Source organism: Manis pentadactyla, chromosome 5 (genome assembly GCF_030020395.1).
Source record: "Manis pentadactyla isolate mManPen7 chromosome 5, mManPen7.hap1, whole genome shotgun sequence".
Classification (NCBI taxonomy): Eukaryota; Metazoa; Chordata; class Mammalia; order Pholidota; family Manidae; genus Manis; species Manis pentadactyla.
In genome coordinates, this window is record NC_080023.1 from 13,174,290 (window position 1) to 13,194,328 (window position 20,039).

The 20,039-nt window shown below is 40.8% G+C and overlaps 1 protein-coding gene across 1 annotated transcript; it reads left to right on the forward strand.

Moving 5' to 3' along the window:
• The first annotated feature begins 204 nt into the window (after positions 1 to 204).
• CLRN2 (clarin 2) lies at positions 205 to 12,621 on the forward strand. Its single transcript, XM_036921055.2, has 3 exons — positions 205 to 641; positions 8,480 to 8,659; positions 10,858 to 12,621. Exons 1-3 carry the CDS (start codon positions 389 to 391, stop codon positions 11,121 to 11,123), a joined length of 699 nt encoding a protein of 232 aa, XP_036776950.1. The 5' UTR covers positions 205 to 388; the 3' UTR covers positions 11,124 to 12,621.
• Positions 12,622 to 20,039: the final 7,418 nt, after the last annotated feature.

The window sequence follows — 20,039 nt, forward strand, 5'->3', positions numbered from 1 at the left end:
ATCTACCTGGTTTTGCCTGCTAACAACTTGCTTGTCATTAAGAGGTCCACACCAAGGTTATTTATACACTTGAAATGAGGAATGATTAAACCTTCTGCTGAAACACTAGTCTCCTGGGAGATATAGGGTTACCTCCTTCAGTGACACACTCCTGTACACTTGAATCGGGTGAAGCCCGTCTCTGTAGAGACTTCCGGATGCAGCTGTAGTAAACACGGCCTGCGGAGGCAGACGCTGAGGGAGGACCAGGGGATGGACTTGGAATCTGGAAATGGTGTGTTTGGAGAAGCTGCCCTTGGAGCAAGGGATTGCAGAGTGTCCGGAAGATGTCACTGACCCCCCGCCGTCACTTGGACACCTGGGGAGTGAGTGACCTGCACCCACTAGCATGCCTGGATGGTTTAAAAAGGTGTGGTATGGTCTGGCATCTTTACTCAGCTTCTCCTCCTTCATCCTGATCATTGTGGCCCTGGCAGTGCCCCACTGGCTCAGTGGGAAAATCCTTTGTCAGACTGGAGTGGACCTGGTCAACGCCACTGATCTGGAGCTGGTCATGTTCATTGGGGACATTTACTACGGGCTCTTCCAAGGGTGTAAGGTGCGCCAGTGTGGGCTCGGAGGCCGCCAGTCCCAGTTCACAAGTGAGTATGTTTGGGGCATGAAAGCTGCTTTAGAACACTTACTTTTTAAAATGTGTAAGGCGCTTGTGTCTAAATGTGGACATCTATGGCTGCCTCAAACTGTGGAATAATGACAAAGCCCATAGCTACCCAACAGCTCTTGTTCAGCACCTAGAGATGACTTCTTTTTCTTTTGTAGAGGCTTACAGAAACATTAGCAATAGGGATTCATATATCTTTGTAGGTTACCTCTATTGATAATTACTATTAAAATACTGAGTGCTTACCTGTGTCAGATATTCTACTAAGTGCTTCACACACCTTGTCTCTTTTAAGCCTTTTAACAAATTTATAAGAAAGGAATTATTAATGTTCCCATTTTGCAGAGGACTACACTGAGGCTTGGAGATATTACATAACTTGCCCGAGATCACTCAGCCAGGAAACAGCAGAGCCTGACCTCAGCCCCACGCCACATGACTTGGGAGTTTTCAGCCAGAACAACTTTGAGGTGCAGACTCTGTGCAGAAATGAACCTGCAGAGAGCCTGGTAACCACTTCCACTTCTGTTTACCTACAAGCCTAATATTCTGAAAAAAAGCAAAGGACTTCTGTGCCTGGGCTCTGGAATCAGACTGTCCCCTGTTAAAGCCCAATTCAGATTTTACAGGGCACTGGACTGCCCTCTGTGAACGTGAGCAGGCACAGATGTAGGCTGGCATCCAGTGCCTCATCGGAGCTGCTCTGGATGTAAACAGAGCAAGAATCCAAGCCTGGCCTATGAAGGGTCTCCAGAGAAGAAAAAAACAAAGCAGGGCAACATTCTACAAGCCTTTAGGACCGATTGGATCACTGGTAAGAACAGTGTCCTACAAAATCGTAATTAATCAACATAAGGCTAATGCAAAGGGAATAGGAAGTTGTATTCATTATTTGATTTTTGAATTTCAGAATTGTACTTCCAAGGATCCTGGCCTGGATATCTTACTCAGTGTAGAAAGACAGAAAGCTGGAACCATTGATAAATAAAACAGTACAAATTGACATCATTTATATATATGAAGGGACTATGTATTTGTTATGTATACAGTCAAGAAAAAAATTTTCTGGGACCAAGGATATTAGAAAAATAGCTCTGTTGAAAGCACGACATAAAAAGCTGAAAACACAAGTATACATAAACAAATAAAAATAAAAGGTATGCTACAAGGAGACCATGACAGCTATATGCAGTACTTGACCCTGAACTGGGTCTCTTTTCCTTAAAAGACATCACCGGGACAATTGATAGAACTTGAATGAGGCATCAGTCATGTACCAGTGCTAACCAAATGATTGGGGTTATGTAAGAGGATGGCCTTTTTGAGGAAATAGACCCTAAAGTATTAAGTGATGAAGGGGAAATTTATCCTCAAATGGCTCAGAAGAAAAAAAAAACTTCTTTGTACCGTTCTTGCAATTTTTCTGAAATTTGAGATTGTTTCAAAACCACACAAAAAATTCTTAATAGGGGAATGGCACAAAATTTTAAATTGCCAAAGGTGACTAAAATTAACAAACCTCCTAAAGGAAGTTTCAAAGTTCAACAAGGGAGTGACAGATTGAACAGCCGCAATAATCCAAAGACTTTAATAAGCAAGACAGTGCTTAGGGAATATGATAAAAATAGCCCATGGTAATTATATAGCATGATATATCATGTTACCATAGTTGCCTCTTACATACTAATTTATTTATCTGTTATGTTTATTATTTATTATCTGTCTCCAGCCCTTTAGAATGTAGTGTCATGAGGGCAAGTTCTTGTTTTGTTCATTGATGATCCCAAGCCTCCAGAACAGTGCCTAGCCTGTGCTAGGCACTCAAAAAACATTGCTTGACTGTGTAACTATAAAGTACTTTTAAATTCATTTGTACTGAATGTTCATATGCAAGATGTCAGACTGGTGACCTGTGCTGTACTAATCCTGCATAACCCTGCCAGATAGAAGGAGAAAACTGAGATTCAGAGAGGTTAAGCATCTTGCTGAAGGTCACAGAGTAATGAGTGCCTGAGCCAGACCCAGAGTAGCCTGACCCCAGAATTCCTACCTTCTACCACAAGCTGCTCCTTCTGAAATTCATGACTGGAAGCTTTCCCAAAGATGGTTCACCTAGTAGTCCTTACTGTTCTGGAACTCAGCAAACCATAGTGGGGAGGTGGTGGTGATCCAGAGCAGACAGCTGCTGTCAGAAATGATGGAGTCGTCACCCAAACTACTGGGAGGATGGTCCCAGGGCTGCCATAACAAAGCACCCCAATTGCCATTTTCTCTCCTTCCTTTGCCCTGGACCCATGAGAGGCTCTGAGACATCCATTGATAAGTAAACAAACTTAGGCTAGGCAGGAGATTCCTGATATTCTGCCATTTACCCCACACTGGTATCAGGATGTCAATAGGGCCGTGCTCCCTTGAAGCCCATGGGAGAGCGTCTGGTGGTCCCAGACATTCCCTGGCTTGGAGCAGCATGACTCTAATCCTCACATGGTGTGTTCCTTGTATTTCTTCACATTATCTTCCCTGTGTGCATGTCTTGGTGTCCAAATTTCCCCTTTTTATAAGGACACCAGTTGTATTGGATTAGGGTCCCCAATGACCTTATTTTAACTTAACTCTGCAATAACCCTATTTCCAAATAAAGTCATATTCTGAAGTGCTGGATGTCATGACTTCAGCATATCATTTTAGGGGAGGTGGCCACAAGGCCACCCATAGCAGAGAGTGTGAGATGGCAGATGATGACCCTAGTATAACCCAGGAAGTCACCGAGCACTGTTTCTGGAGGAGCAGCTAAAGCACAGACCAACGTTGCAGTAGGAGGGGGCCAAAGGGGAGCAGGCAAAGGGTGGGCCCTTGCACTTGGGGCTAATGAAACCCCTGCCATCCCAGCTCACAGAAATGTCAATAACCTCCTGCCGGAAGCCAGAAGCAAATGACCACTGTTTGCCCACTGGAGGATCTCAATGAATGTTCCATTCCCTCTTCCCTCCTTCCTATTCCTTCTCAGAGGGATGCCCATGGGAGACAGTTCCCTGGGTTCGTCTAACATGGACTGCTCTCTGAAGCATCACAGCAGAATGATGTGAGAATCATAACGGATGTTTTAATATTATCCCTGAATAGGATAATATTCAAGAAAGTTTTGTTTCTGCCTGCCCTGGGGGTATATAAATGTTCATTCACAGTGCTCTTGATATGATTCTCTTTGAAAATGTTCATCGGGAGCTGGGGCAAGGTTCCTCCTGATTTGTCTGGCTCAGGGAGACTGCATCTGTTATAACATTCTCTAGCTCCAGGGTGAATCTCTCTGCCTTTAGATTTATGGCTCCTGGTGCCAGCACAACATACCTGTGTGAGCACCTACAAGGTGTATCAGAGCCTCCATCCTCCAGCTGGAATCAGTATTTACCTGCATCTGTCCCTGTTGATCTGTAGAAAAAATCCCAACCCCAAGGCCCATATTCAGATGTGAGGACATGGGTGGTACGAACGTGCTCTGTGAACTGTGCAGTAGGGTCTCGTTAGAAGACCCTCTCTGCTCACCTTCACAGAGATTTCCCATCAAATCACCCAAGAAAATCAATTCCCAAATCAATCATGGAGAAAACCAAAGAAGTATTAATTACAGCCATAATTAAGGTCCATTTTTATACCCAGATCTTCTGAAAGAAAAACAAGTCAACCTAGCAGTTTGAGCAGTTGAGAAAGGAAAATGTGGAAGAGAAATTTAGCACATTCGTCTATGCTATTGAGTATTGAAGGGCCCAGCACCAGTAGGAAAACAGGGATGGCCAGAACAGACAAGGGCTTGCCGTCTGGGAAAGGCGAAGCACAGTAGTGAGTTCTGGGCACATGACATATTCACGTCTCAAGCTGCCCCCTCTAGTGCATTTCCTTTAAACTTTAGTATGCCAGAGGAGAGATTTTGTTATGCCTGTTTTGCTGATGAGGAAACTGAGGAACAGAGAAGTTAATTAATGAAATAATTTCTGTAAAAGTACTCAACATTGTGCCTGCTGTCTGGTTCCCAGTCCATCTCCCACCCCACAAGTATTCCATCAGCAGCCAGGACTTAGGTCTGACTTCAAATCTTGTCTTTTCTTATTTGCCTTACTGGTGCAAAAGGGACTGCTGGGTTTTGCTGGGATCAGAGCAAACAAATTATCCAATAATTCGATAACTATCTAACTTTAGATGCTGATAGAATGATTGATCACTTCTGTTATTCAAGTGAGGTGACTCCAATGTATACAAAATGAGAATATTTATTCAAATTCATATAAGACCTCTCGAATTCTAGCTGTACTAGCATTAAAACTTCAAATCTTTACTTATCCAAAGTATCTGACTTTTCTACTAGAAGTCCTATAGCTAAGTAGTAAAGCTAGCACTTCTTGGCTTGAGTGCCCATGGGTAAGAAATTTAACTTTTCATTTCTTCATTTGTAAGAGTGACAGAGGGTTGCCACGACGATTAACAGAATATGTGTTTCTGCCTGGCACATACTCTGCACTCCATTATTTACCACCATGGATCATATGCTTTCATGGCCATAGATTTCAAGCTGGAAACATAAATCTAACCAGTAAGTCAGATGCATCTAAAACTTTTGGAAACTGGGTACAAATATGAAAGGCCAGCAAGCAACAGTTTTCCTGGGACCACCCTGTGTGACAGGACCAAAGGTGGAGGCACCCCTCAAAAAATCATTCACAAAAAATTCCCAATGTAGTGCTTTGTTTAGAAGCTTCAAAATTACTCACAAAGAAAATCAGTTTATTTTGTCAGTGTGGTAGAGTTGAAAGGACGGCAGCTTTGAAGTCAAACAAGCCATGTTCTACTTACTAGTTACTAGTTATATGACTTCAAAGTTACTGGTTCTATGACCCTGAGCAAATCACTGAGCTTCCCAGAGGCTTGGTTTTCTTGCTTCCTTGCTGATAAAGAGCAGGGACTCTAAACTTAAAGATGGTTGTGAAGCTGAATGAAATAGTGTCATTTTATAATGGATTAAAAACTATGTCATGCTTCATATATACAAAGTTGGGTTGTGGAGTTCTTTGTAATTATATTTCCTAAAAGCACTCAGGATTAAAAATGACAGAAGCTCCTTATATAATTAATTGTTTTACATGAAGTTTATATATGCTGTGACAAAAGATGTTTGTTTAAGGCATGTTGGGACATGTATTCTGTCTTATTTCTGACTTTCAATTTGAGTATTAAAGAAGGATCTATTGCTAAAAAATAATAATAATCATTCATGGAAGGAACCAAAAGATTTGAATTTTTAAATAATGACATACGTGAAAAATACTAATATCTCAATTAACTGGGAGATCTGGAGATTGGGGCATGGCCTATGAATGTGGGGGCTGAATGAGATTCAACCTTTGCCAAATTAAGATTTTTTTATATAGTCAATACACTTCCCACTTTGGAAGCTAAGGATTAGGTATTCTTTCTCCACCCCTCCCCACATCACTCCATATGCCACAAATTCCTTCTCCCCCATCATCCTAATAGGGTTATTTCTCAATTTTTATTGAATCAGTTCTGGAGATGGATTCATATTATTATATGGATATGATTAATTCTTTTTGAAAATTGCATTGTGTGGCTGCAGCTTAATTTATTATAGCAATCCTTTGATTCATATTTTGGTTGCTCTCCAATCTTTTGCTCCTTTAATGAATTTCCAATATATACAACTTTGAGTACACGTGGAGGTGCTTTTCCTAGAAGTGAAATTGCTTTGATAGACGTTGTCAAATCGCTCTCTAAGGAGGTTGATATGAATTAATATCCTGCAGGTTTGACTGAGCCTCCTTCCCTACATTTTCATCATCTCAATGCATCAGCAAACTTTTGACCCTTGTGAATCACATAGGTAATTATCTTCTATTTTATGTGTTTGGTAAGGATTATAATGCTAGTTATTCATGCTGGATTGCATAAGCAAGAAAGGGGATAATGAAACAATTAGGTAATGAGGCATAAACTACCATGTTTGGAAGAAAAAGGGGCTGAGAGTTTGAAAAGAAAAGAGAAAAAAACCCTAAGGGACACAGAGATGGAAGAAAAGCAAAGGTTAGAGGGAAGGCTCTCAAAGAAAAATCTCTTGGAAAGAAGCTCATTTTCCAGGGTAAAGTTTCCAGTGCCAGTGAGATAACTGCCTAGAGATAAATATAAATGGAAATACAGAGCTGGAAAGTTAGATCAGAACTAAAGACGTAAACATGGAGTGTCTGGAAACTTCCAGATGGAAAGGACACTTTAAAGGGAAAAGGACAAAAATTCTAGGTCTCCAGCTTGGGAGACACCAATGTCTGTGTTTAAAGGGAGGCAGGTGAGCTAGCAAAGAGGCCAGAGGGGAAAACGGTTTGGAGAGTGAGTGAAACCAAGAGAACTTGGACTCCTAACTAGCAGCGGCCAGTCAGTGGTATCAAATGATGAAGCAGGGAGGGTGGCTCTCCCAAGATGAGGTGTTGAGGGGGAACCTTGTAGTAGCTGCAGAGGAAAGGGTGTGCCCAGGATGCTTTAGCTTTCACCATTTTAAATTCTTCATTTCTAAGTATCCAAAACAATGACTCTCCACTCCGTATACCATGTGGTATAAAGGATTTTAATCCTACATAGAGTTCAGGGTCACCTTGCCCAAAGATAAGGGGCTTAATGTGTCTCCAAGCCTGTGGGAAAGGAGTTTGATAAACTCTACCTCATCTTCTCACAAGGGTTGGATGAAATAATAGAGGTAAAAGGCCCAACCCATGACTGTGCTCGGTAAATGTTGAAGACGCAATTCATATCACTGTCCCCATTGTACTGGTGAGGAAACTGAGGCTCTGAGAAGGCACATGACTCTTCCCAAGTCAGAGAGTAAAAATAATAATGGCGACAACCACAGTAGCCATTTTTTAAAACTGACTCTTTGCTGGGCAGTGTTTGGAGTTTTCTATATCATTTCATCTTTACAGCTGGTGTGGGGTAGCAAATATAGAAAAAACAAATACAAATTAGTATTTCACTAAGTTATCCGGCCACATTAATGTGGAAAATTTATATTCTAATAGAGTATTATGCAACATGAGAATTAAGAGTCCATAATACATGGGGAAATAATGTCTGCCTTGCTGAGTCATTTGAGGAACCCAAAATGATGCTCCTGGCTTCTCATTAGTGCCCACTAAGTGGGCACTATTACTATTCCTATGCACTTCATTTGATAACCTCCACAATCTTGTAAGATGGATAGGGAAGGCAGATTCCAGAGGATCCTATTCTATAGTTGTGGCAAATCAGCAAAACTGGGATTTGAACTCAGATCTTTGGATGCCAGATCTAGACTTCACTGTGCTACAACCTTTTACACTCCACAGATACGCAGGGGACCTCTTACACCTCTTGGAGTGAATGAGGCAACAATCTGACCCAGATGAAAGCTCTGTGATCAGCCTTCTTTGATTGACTTTTGCCAGCCTCCTTGGCTAAAGAGACACACCATTCAGGGCTTATGTGCATCATCTCACAACCAAACCCCAGGGCTTTGTGGTCCATGCAACTTAAATTGCCAACTGGGGCATATTTTGATTTTGCATCCGCTCCAAGGAAGAGAGAAGAGAATTGTCATTCAACTGACAAGTGGCAAATCTGGGGGCTATGACTCCATCTCGGGAAGTCTCATGCTTTTTGAAAACCCAGCCCTTGCTGCCTGCCCGCGATCCCCATTGTTAAAGGCTGCATGGTAAGCAAGCTTGGACTTCACGAACTTGAGCCAAGCTCTGACGTTGAAATATTGGCTGTGTCTTCTCTCCCCAGTCTTCCCACACCTGGTGAGGGAGCTCAATGCCGGCCTCCACGTGATGATCCTGCTGCTCCTCTTCCTGGCTTTGGCTCTGTCTCTGGTCAGCATGGGCTTTGCCATCCTCAACATGGTCCAGGTTCCCTACAGGGCAGTCAGTGGCCCCGGGGGCATCTGCCTATGGAATGTCCTTGCAGGTAAGGAAGGCCCCTGGGGAGAGAAATTCATGTCCACGCCATCACCAGGCTGAGTCCCAAGTAGATGGGCACAAAGTGGGAAGGAATCAAAATGCCACATGTCATCCCTCACTTCCCAGGGTCTGTGACCTTTCTGATGGGCATGAATGTCCTCTTTACTGAAAGTTGCAGGGTGTCTGTCACAATAAAGAGCCAAATTGTTAGGATGTGTGAGTGGCTGAGGACTTAGAGCAGCAAAGAGAATTCAGGGTGAGAGAAGAGAGAGAGACAGGGAAATGGGGGTGAAGATGTGGATGTGTAGGGCAGAGATGGAACAGCCTTCAGGGAGTGGGGAGGAGCCCTCACAAACCATGACAGAGAAGGAACCTAGGATTTTGCATGGCTTATTTTGTTCACACCTCACAACTTCCCTGTGAGGCAATATTATTAGATCATTTACTGATAAAGAGCATGAAGCTCAGAGAAGTTAAAAGCTACACCGAAAGTCACACAGTGATGAGTGGGATTCCAACCCAGGTATAGTTGAATTTAAGCCCTTTGTTCTTTCATTAATCCATGATATCACTTATGACCATTGTGATCTATCTTCCAAGACCGAAACCAAGACAAAAGGTGTGTGTGTGTTGACTGGGTGCATATTGAAACAGAGAAATTAATTCACATTTAGTTATGTACTTAAAAGAATTATACGTAATGAAAATAATAAAATCTCAAGTAATGAGAATGTTTCAGAAAACCCAGCTCAAATGACCAAGATATTATTGTGGCAAAACCCTCACTACCTTAGCCCTATACAGGGTGACCATAAAGTATAAAAATAGCTAATGGTGTTTTATCATGTAAAACATGTATTGTAGTGTAATGTCAGTAAATCAATTTTTGTGTATGTACCTATGTGTGCAAACTGTGGCCACCCTGTAGAATTGCTTATCTACATGGCTCAACCCCACCAAAACTACTTCATGAATCCTTACTGGCTGGCATATAAACAGTGTTCAATCCTGCTTTTTAAATAAATGTTTATTTGTGTCAATTTCCTTCCTCAGAGAGATGGAATTCTCAAGCTCTACTGCTGAGAATATTTTTAAAAAGCAATTTCACAAAATTTTAATATCGAAAGGGATAAAAAAATGAATTTCCTTTGATTAAACAATTCCAAATAGGGATTTATGCTAAGGAAATAAGTGGACAAGAGCACAAAATGTACATAAAAATGTGTTTCCTGCAGCATTTTATACCAAAAACTTAGAAGCAATCTAGATGTACAGAAATAAGGTCACACTTTATTAAATTTAAAGAAATTAATTAATTGTGTGTCATTAGGAAAACATCATGCACCAGTTTAGAATGGTGCTGTAGTAGAAAATTTAACAACATAGGAAAATGTTTAAGGGGAAAAAAATCAAGTGTAAAATGGTAAGAGATCCATAATACAATTTTGTTAAAGAGAAAGAAGTGTAAAGAAATAATACTTAAAATGTTCAAAGTGTTTATTTTATACCTGGCTTTTAGGATAAAAGTAAATTTCTATTTTCACCTTTATGATTTTTTCCTCTGATGTCCAAATTTCCTTCAGTGAAGATGTAATAACCTAAACCAAAAGGATAATAAATCTGTTTTTAAAATATTAATAAAAATCAAGGCAATAGAAAAGTAGAGAGAGAGGGAGAGGATGGGAAGGAACACCAGAATGTTAAAGTTTGAAGCAACAGGTAGAGAAGCATATGCAGTTTGGAATCTTTCTCTACTTTTCTTTCCATCTTTTCTTATCTCAAACAAGGAAAAGGGATCATTAAAGAGGAGAGAACAGTCCAGCCCTCCATTGAAACCCCAATCCCTACACTAAGGTGTTCTTATCCCTTCCCACATAGCCTTATCTACATCTAAATGCTAAAATATCTAGAGATTGAATTTATCCAAACGCAGATACCCTGACCTGAATAAGGGAGAATATTAGAGAGGTCAAGATTCAAAGTCAATCTGATACGAAGCTTATTCTCTCTCCCCCACATCTCTTGCCCTTAACCTACTGTGTAAGTTATCTGCTGCTTTTAAAAGGTAATTCATACTCAAGTTCCCTAATAATTTTAAAAATCCAAAGCAAGTTTGTTGCCTGTGACACAGAAATGCCTCTTCGCGTATAGTTATTACATCTGCAAAAAGGAGCTGTGAATGAGAGCGATGTTTTGGGGTTTCAGGCGGAGTCGTGGCACTGGCCATAGCCAGCTTCATGGCCGCGGTGAAATTTCACGACCTAACAGAACGAATCGCCAACTTCCAGGAGAAGCTCTTTCGCTTCGTGGTGGTGGAAGAACAGTACGAGGAGTCGTTTTGGATCTGCGTGGCCAGCGCCTCGGCCCATGCTGCAAACTTGGTTGTGGTGGCAATCAGTCAAATTCCCCTCCCAGAGATTCAGACCAAAATAGAAGAGGCCACAGTCACAGCTGAGGATATCTTGTATTAATCACCTTCTCCTGCTCACACCTTTTCCTAAGTCAGTTTTGTAGTGCGAATGGAGACATCGGGTTTTTGCAGGCCTGCAGGCCCGAATGTCCAGTTCTTGGCAGTAAGAAGAGAAAGCGGAAGGAGGGAGGGTGGTCCCGGGGCCAGAAAAGGAAATGTTCCCAGATTTCTGACGTCTCTGTCCTTCTCTTTCACTGGGGTGGAGCTGGAGATTCTGTCACTTGCCATCTGTGCGTGACAGTGGATGGATCGCTTATTGTCTACTTCTTCATCTATAAAATGGGGATAATAACAATCTCATGAGGTTGTAAAGAAGTTTAAATGGGTGACAGGGCTGCCAGCTTTTGTATCAATATAATATGCATCTACAATTAGAGCTCTCTGCAAATATAAGGTACTGAGCACTCCAATAAATGCCTACAAAACCCTGCTCTGTTCCAGACAATACTGGGGGTTGCAAAGAGGTATAACATAATGTCCTGCCCTCCAGAAACACCTAATCTTTACACGTGACACAGGACTCAGCAACAATGACAATGAGTGAAAGTACCCACCTCTTTTTTTAAGTGGTTACTACATACTAGACACTGTTCTAAGAGTTTTACATGTTAAGTCCTCACTACAAATTCATATTGTCCATAATACTTTAGTCCCATTTTAAAGATGAAGAAACTAAAGCATAGAGAGGGTGGGAGCTTGCTGAGGTTAGAAATTCAATCAGAAGTTGAGGACCGGAGTTTATACTTGTAACCACGTTGCTAATCTGTTGCTTGGTGGCCAAGCAATCGCAAGGCAATGTGATTGATGATATAAAAGTACGTGCGAAAAGGACCAAAGAAGGAATTAATTCATAGGGATGCGGTGTGATACTAAAGAAAGTATCATGGAGTTGACAGTTGATCTGAACTTTGAAAGATAAGTAGACTTTTTCCAGTGGTGAAGTAGGGTTAGAGAAGGGCATTCCAGGATGAGTCATTAATGAGAGGGAGGTACGTGGGATGACGTTACCAGGAGGGCTTCGAAGCATGTGAATACCCACTGGGATTAGAATGTTGCTCTAATAACTCCTGTTAGATAAGCCCAGCTATTTTGTGTTGGGTTTTCCTAAGTGAAACTGTGATGATTAATTATATATGGTGACTTGGCTAGGCCATAGTGCCCCGATATTTGGTCTATTCTAGATGTTTCTGTGAAGGTTTTTGGATGAAAGTTTTTTTTGGATGGAACTAATGATTAAGTCAGAAGACTGTGAGTAAAGCAGATTGCCCTCCACCGTGGGGTGTGCCTCATCCCATCAGTTGAAGGCCTGTAAAAAAGCCTGTTCTCCCGTAAGGGATTTGGAATTCTGCAAGCAAACTGCCACTGGACTCAAACTGCAGCTCTTCCCCGGAGCTCCAGAAGGCCCGCCTATCCTGCAGATTTTGAACTTGCAAGTCTCTACCATTGGTTCATTATGCAAACCAATTCTTAAAAAAAAAAAATTCTATCTCTCTCTTTCCCTCTCCATTTCTGTCTCTGTTTCTGTCTCTCTCACTCTCTCTTTCTCTGTATATATCACACACACACACACAACCTATTGGTTCTATTTCTCTGGAAAAAGCTCACTTGTAGAGTACACAACTCTACTAATTCATTTTCCTATGATGCCAGCTTGGATTAATCCTCTCTCAGATCTCCTGTCTCCATGCCAAGTAAAAGTTATCTAATCCCCCAAATTAGCTCCATCTAAAATGACACCTGATTTGGACTCAGTCTACCTTTGCTTAATGCAGAGCTTCAGGAAATTTCCATGGCATCTCTTCTATTCTAATTTCTTGTGATTCCCTGCTGGGGCTATCTGTCCCAGCCCTCTATCTCTATCCCAGACATAGCTTCAGCACTATTTGGTAGACCAATGTCACTCATCAAATATGCAGATGACACATGGCTAGAAAGGATAGTTAATGTGACAGGAGATGGATCCAAAAGACGGTGACAGACTGCAGTGCCCTGTCTTGAAAACAAGTGGAAATGTCAGTGATGGAGCTACTAAAAACGTGCGCCCAGCCAAAGCCTTCAACCTGATTGCTGCCTTCAGATATGGCAGACCACCGTGCAGGGCCACAGTGTGCTGGCTGTTGCTTCTAACAGCATAATTCCCTTATCAGGATGGTACCTTGATCAAGATGAATGCATCCCAGGGAGTCAAAGTGCAGGCTTTCGTATGTGTGTGCATTTTTCCAGTGACAGAGTCCAAAGCTTTTGAGTTCGAGAAGTGTTTGTAACACCTTAAAATCTTCAAACCATTACCCCTCAGTTAGCAGTGTAATGTTACTGGAGATAATCAGGTTCAGTCTGAAAGACATTCTCAGGGAGACTGTGGGAGAGATCCCTATGTGGACTTTAGTGAGTTGTGTTAGGAGTTGGGGGGCAGTGGGAAGAAAGGCGATTAAATGTCTGGGTCGCACAATTCACTTGTGTGATCACTGAAATGTCCAGAGAAAATGTAAGCTCCTTTATTTTGACTATAGTTAATCTGATCATTTCATGAGAAAGGAAAAAATAATAATAAAGGCCCAGTCCAATTGAAGTGTAACCCGACTTGATCATTTATGCCCTCCTTCCAGGTAATGTTAAGCTGCTCTAAGACAAAGTGTCAGGTTCCTCAGATAACCTCTCTCCTGAAGGCAGTTCTAGGGTTATGGGAGAGGAAGGAGTGCACACGCATACTCTTGACTTCTGGGAAGGGTCCCCTGGCCTCCTGCTGGTTCTGGGGGGTGCACTGGCTGGGCTCTTTGGGCTCCTGTCCTCCCTGCTGCTGCTTGTCCTACCGCCTTCCCAGGGCAGTCTGAAGCTGGAGGAACAGAGGAAGCGTTCTCTCTGCTGGCCAGGGCCAGGTCACTACCTAGAGGACTTGTCCTCATCTTGGATTCTACTGGCTTCCACCAGATCCTCCCTCCAGCCCGCTTGTCTGCTGGTGCATAGCCAGGCTCTCCTGCTGAGCCACCCACCTCGGAACCTCACCTGGTGTCAGATGAGCATTCTGCCCCCATGGGATCCTGGGGACACCTTTCCGTTCCCTCTTAGGAAGTAGCCAAGGTGATTCATAGGCTCTCATCCCTCCCCATCAAATTGCAGACTTGACTGGTTCCCTTCTGCTAATATGACATATGCTGAATATAAAAACAATTTCTGCCTAAAAATTAAGTCTCAGATCATCGAAGTCATCAGAATGTGCTGTAAATATATAAATGGTAAGAAAGTAAAATCTCACACACAGAGCCCATTGAAATGGTTATATTTTTCCCCACACTTAGAAAAATGAAGTTAGGCTTGATAATGGCTGAAGGTCAAACAGAGGAAACATGTGAATAGGAGGCCCAGCCCTTTCGAGCTCTCCATTTCCTCCTTTATAAAATGAGAACGTTACACTAGGTGATCATGACTACCTTCCAGTGTAGGCCAGGTCCTCTGCATATTTTCTCCCTAATTCTGACAATTTATTCAAGATACATATTATTGTCTTTAATTTACAGATGGACAATGTAGCTTCAGGGAACTTAAGGAACCTGCTCAGACCACATTATTAATAAGTGATGGAGAAAGGATTCAACCTGCATTTGTATAATGTCAAGGCTACCATTTTCCCACTATAGTATGATTGCCTTTCTTGAAAGACTTCTAAGGCTCCTTCCCAAGGCTTCTGCAGATGGCTGTGCAGGTTATGCTTTGCCCAAGAGGTAACTGTTCAAATCTAGCCCATGCTCCCCTGGCCTATCCCAGCCTGTCCCCTCGGGGATGTGTCCACCAGCGAAGATGCCTTTTCTTACTGCTCACCAAGGGATCTTACAAATTCACAGCTGCCCTATCCTAGTCCATGTACAGTCAATCTGTTAATCATAATATGATTTCATGACATTGATTAGAGTATGATAATGATGATTAATTTTCGTATGTATTTTAAAGGCAACTGTCATATGCATACAGTGATAGATTTTTTTTACTAATACTAACTGCAGGCATCAAAGCCAATGAAACTTTGCTGTAATTCAGAGAAGTAATATGTCATCAGTGAGAAGAAGTACTACTCCTCTGTGTTCGTTCTGCAAAATCTGAGTAATGCATGATGTCTCAGTCCATTCGTGCTTCTCTAACCAATTGCCATAGAGTATGTGGCTTAAGTATCAGAAATTTATTTCTCACAGTTCTGAGGTCTAGAGTCTGAGATCAGGGTGCTGGCAGATCTGTTATCTGGTGAAAATCTGCTTCCTGACTTGCAGATGGCTGGCTTCTCACTATATCCTCACAAGACAGAGAGCAGAGTGCTTGAGCAAGCTTTCATATCTCTTCTTATAAAGACACTAATCCATTCATCTGGTCTCCACTCTCATGGCCTAAATTTCCAACAGGCCCGACCTCCTAAATACATCACATTGGGGGTTAGGATTTCAACATATGAATTTTGGAGAAAAACATTCAGTCCATAACACATAATTTTCATTAATGAAAATATACCAATCAAATACACAGTTAATCAAAGACTTTGATAGCAAGACCCCTTCCATATCCAATTGGAGCTGTTATGTTACAAATAAGCTTCTCTCTCTTTCAAGAAAATATGAAACTATGAAAATGGAATTAAACAATTCCTCATACTTCCACAAATATGTAATAAAAATGCTAGCTCTGCCATTAATTAAAGTCCTTTTCTAATTCATAAGGTCACTACGCAGTAGTGGATGAGTAATGAGAATAAATGCATGCTTTAGCAGAAGTTTGCAACATAATCCAGAATGACAATTGTATTATGTATTACATTCATGTACTATACATATGTGTATATATGTATTATTGTATTCATCAAAAAAGACAATCCTATTGCTGCTGCAGCAAATTGCCAAAAACTTGAAAGACAACACAAATATAGTATCTTCAGAATTTTGGAGGATGGAAGTCCAAAATGGGTCTTACTGAGGTAAACAAAGCTGTCAGTAGGACTGTGTTCCTTCTGCAGATCCTAGGGGAGAATTTGTTTCTTTTCCAGCTTTTGGGCTGCCTGCATTCTTTGCCTCATGTAATTCTTTGCCTTCTAGCAATTGCATCAGTCATCCTCTGCTTCCAACATACAGTGTTGATTCTCATAACTCTGACCTTCCTGCCTCCCTCTTATAAGGATCCTTGTGATTCCATCAGGCCCACCCTGAAAAGCCAGGACATCTTTGGGGGACATATTTCCACCTACCACAACAATGCTACTCAAATCCAGTATTTCTCTTTTTTTTTTATACTTTTTTTTCATTAAGGTATTATTGATATACACTCTCATGAAGGTTTCACACGAAAAACAATGTAGTTACTACATTCACCCATTTTATTGGGTCTCCCCCCATGCCCCATTGCAGCCACTGCCCATCAGTGCAGTAAGATGCCACAGAGTCACTATTTGCCTTCTCTGTGCTACACTGTCTTCCCCATGATCCTCCCCACACCATGTGCCAATCATAATACCCCTCAATCCCCTTCTCCCTCCCTCCCCACCCCTCCCCTTTGGTAACCTCTGGTCTCTTCTTAGAGTCTGTAAGTCTGCTGCTGTTTTGTTCCTTCAGTTTTACTTCACTGTTACAGTATTTTTTATTCTAACAATATTACTGAGGAGAAAATAGTGTTCAGATATAAAATCAATGAACAAAATACTGTATTATTAGTAATTATTAGCAATAGATTGGCATCACCATTTAGAAAACTCATGCTGGGAGTGGAGTACTACTCACCTCTATCAGCTACATGAATTTCAAATACTTATATATCATGCTGGGTACATTTTTGGAATTCATGGTGGGTTCAGAAGGAGATGGGGGGGAAACACAGGGAATCTCAAAAGTGAGCCCTGATCTCAGGATACATTATCAGAGAGGGACAGAGCCCTTCAGAGAGGCTCCTGTGCCCACTTTAGATAAATTTCTAGATGTGAAAGATTTCTCCTCTTCCTCCCCATCCTCCCCTTCTCTTCCTTTTTCTCTTCTTCCTCCTTCCCTTTTCAGTTTTGGGTGTTAAACTAACAGTAGAGCCTCATAAGAAACTAACTCCAGAGGGAAAATGAGTTCAGCCAGGACAAATTACCTTTGAAGCTGAAATTAGTCAAATGGAGAAATAAAGTTGGAGAAACCCGTTTATTGCCTACAAGCAGTCGCCCACTACTGCTTACCCGTGTCTCTTGCGACCCAGATGCAAAACAGGACCCCACCAAACTTCTCTGGTCCAGATATACCTTTGCTTCCCCCACCCTTATAATCACCTATCGATACGGAGATGGACTACTCTCCACCTGCTGGAAATACCTACTGATTCGGAGATGCACTAAGGCCAGGTGAGAGATTCTGGAAATACTGCAATTTTACCTACAGAAATCTATGTAGCTGTGAGCTATGTAGCTATGAGACATATAAAACTCTTGCCGAACACATTAGGTTTTATGCTTTCCTTTGTTCAAATAATCGCATTATCTTTTCTACTACAATGTCAACAATTAGTCAGCGGATGGAGTCACACCTCGTCATGAATGTGGCCTGATCCTTACGGAGCCCTTGCCGTGTGCCAGGCTTTGTGCTCAGTACTCCATGTGCATTATTCCACATCATCCTCACCAAAAGCCTGAGAAGTAGCCACTCTAATTACCAGATTTTGAGTTAAAGAACTAGAAGCCTAGTTTTCTCATTTGTAAAAATAACCAACTGACATAAGTGATCTCTAATTTTCCTTCTCAGTCTAAAATGCTAGGATTTTTAATGCTATGTAATTTATCATATCATACATTCAGATTTATCAAGCAGTAAACTCAACATTTTCATGTCTGCTATTAGATAATATGTGATAGAGATGCTACATGTATACACTGAAAATTCAACATTTTGAGAATTCTAACCACCCATGGAACTATATTTTGAATATATACATATTTCTGTGATAGTCATAGGTTAAATTCTCAGTTAAATAAGACAAGCTTAAATGTGGCGTGTAATCATTTGTTTTATTTCTCTTTGCTTCAGGAAAAATAATAGACAGCAATTACAAGTGACTTTGCAGCAAGGACGTTTTGTCTTTTGCCGTTTGGGGAAGAATAAATACATCTTTTTTTCATAACAATTCTCTCCATCTTAAAGATTTCAAAAGCATGGGAAGGTGTCCAAGTAAACAGAACAAAAGTTGTCCATTGTGTTGAAAGGAGATGTTTATGTAAGGCCAATGGGCCTTCCAGGCACTGCTGTAGGGAATGGTGAGCCAGTCCTTAAGGAAACCCTCTTGTCCCTGCTGATAGCCACACTGGCACTCCTAGCTAGACTGGCCCTTGTGAGAAACTGCTGCTTATTAACTATCTTGTCTGGGTGATTTCCGTCTCCAGAGCAAACTACTCAGTTTTACTTTGGGAAATAGTAATACTCTTGTTTGGAGCGGTCAGCAGAGCCATTTAAAAAACCCACCTTTCAGCATTCCACTGGAGTAGATTCTTTCTGATAGTGGGAAAAAGAAAATCCTAGAAAATTAATGCATCATGAATTTTTTCATTTTATTTTGTAAGTGTGTCACTTTTTCTTTAAGGCTCTCATCTAGAAGACTTCATCTCTTTGTCTGTCATCACTACAGCAAACATTATCAAGCTACTTGGAATTAAAAAACTGGCAAAACACTATTTTACAGCTTAGAAATGCGGGAATGCCTTACTTTTTCAAGTTTCCTTTACATATCAAGTTTCATACTTCTCACTATAAATGAAAACATTTACATACATAAATAGATAATATTCAACTTATTGAAGTTAAGCATTCACAGAATCAGTTCTTCCTTACATTGAAGTTCAGCTTAGAAATCTTATTTTTCTATTTATATTGCTAGCAAATTCTAATGATCACTTTTAAAGGGCTCTTGATTATTATTTGTTCCCATTTACAAATGAAGTTAAACATCTTAAAATAGTCCATGAAAATTTGTCCCATCTTTTCTAAGCGCTCCAACTAACTGACAAAATTTTATGATTCTTTTAAACCTAATGAACTAAAGTTAAAATCCTGTGACCATTAAATTCATATAAATGTTCTAACACGGACATAAATGGACTATGATTCCAAACCAATGGGAACTGCAAGGCTGACTTGTTTCTCTGGTAGACCAACTCATCTTAGTCAACACCAATGCCTAAAATAATAAATATGCACAGATTTTAATTTTAAAAATGTCAATACTTCGATTTTGTTTCTTTTAAATTTTCTTACCCTTAGTTCTAAATCTTGTCAGGGCAAAAAGATGCTTATTCACCAAGTAAAGAAATACCAACTCTTCTAATTTTAGGAACCACCTTCTCATCTATTTTGGGAATTGACTTCTCAGAAGGTTTGAGGTCACAGTATGATTTTGCCTCAACTCTCATCTCCTAGATGTCTACCCAACATAATACCAAAAGCTGTTTGACATCTCCCCAGCATTGCTGATCCTCCCAACTCTGCTCCACATTTTCTTTTTATTTTCATTTCATGCTAAGTAATTGAAATGTGTGTTGTGTTTACTATGTTTATCACCTGTCTTCTTCCATGAGAATGTCACCTCCGTTAAAACAGAAATCTGTCCAAGTTTTTTGTTCCTTGATGCATCTCCAACACCCAAAACTGTCCCTAAATTACATAGAGTCTTCAATTTTGAATTTTTTCAGAAACATTCCCTGTGATTTTCTTTTAATAAAAATTCATTATCATTGGTGAATGTGATGTGTGTTTTTGCTGGAGGTTTACATTGAATGAAAATAAATGATGCATTGTTTACAGAAAAGATGTCATAAGTTACATCATGATGTAATAAGATAATTGAAGAAAAAATCCTTTTATCCCAAAACCCCAAGAATTTTTAATAGCTTTATGGGTAATTAATTTACACACCATAAACTTCAGTC

Coding starts and splice junctions, on each gene's coding strand:
- CLRN2 (XM_036921055.2), top strand. CDS start 389: ATGCCTGGATGGTTTAAAAAGGTGTGGTATGGTCTGGCATCTTTACTC. Junction 642..8,479: donor CCGCCAGTCCCAGTTCACAA/GTGAGTATGTTT, acceptor TTCTCTCCCCAG/TCTTCCCACACCTGGTGAGG. Junction 8,660..10,857: donor CCTATGGAATGTCCTTGCAG/GTAAGGAAGGCC, acceptor TTGGGGTTTCAG/GCGGAGTCGTGGCACTGGCC.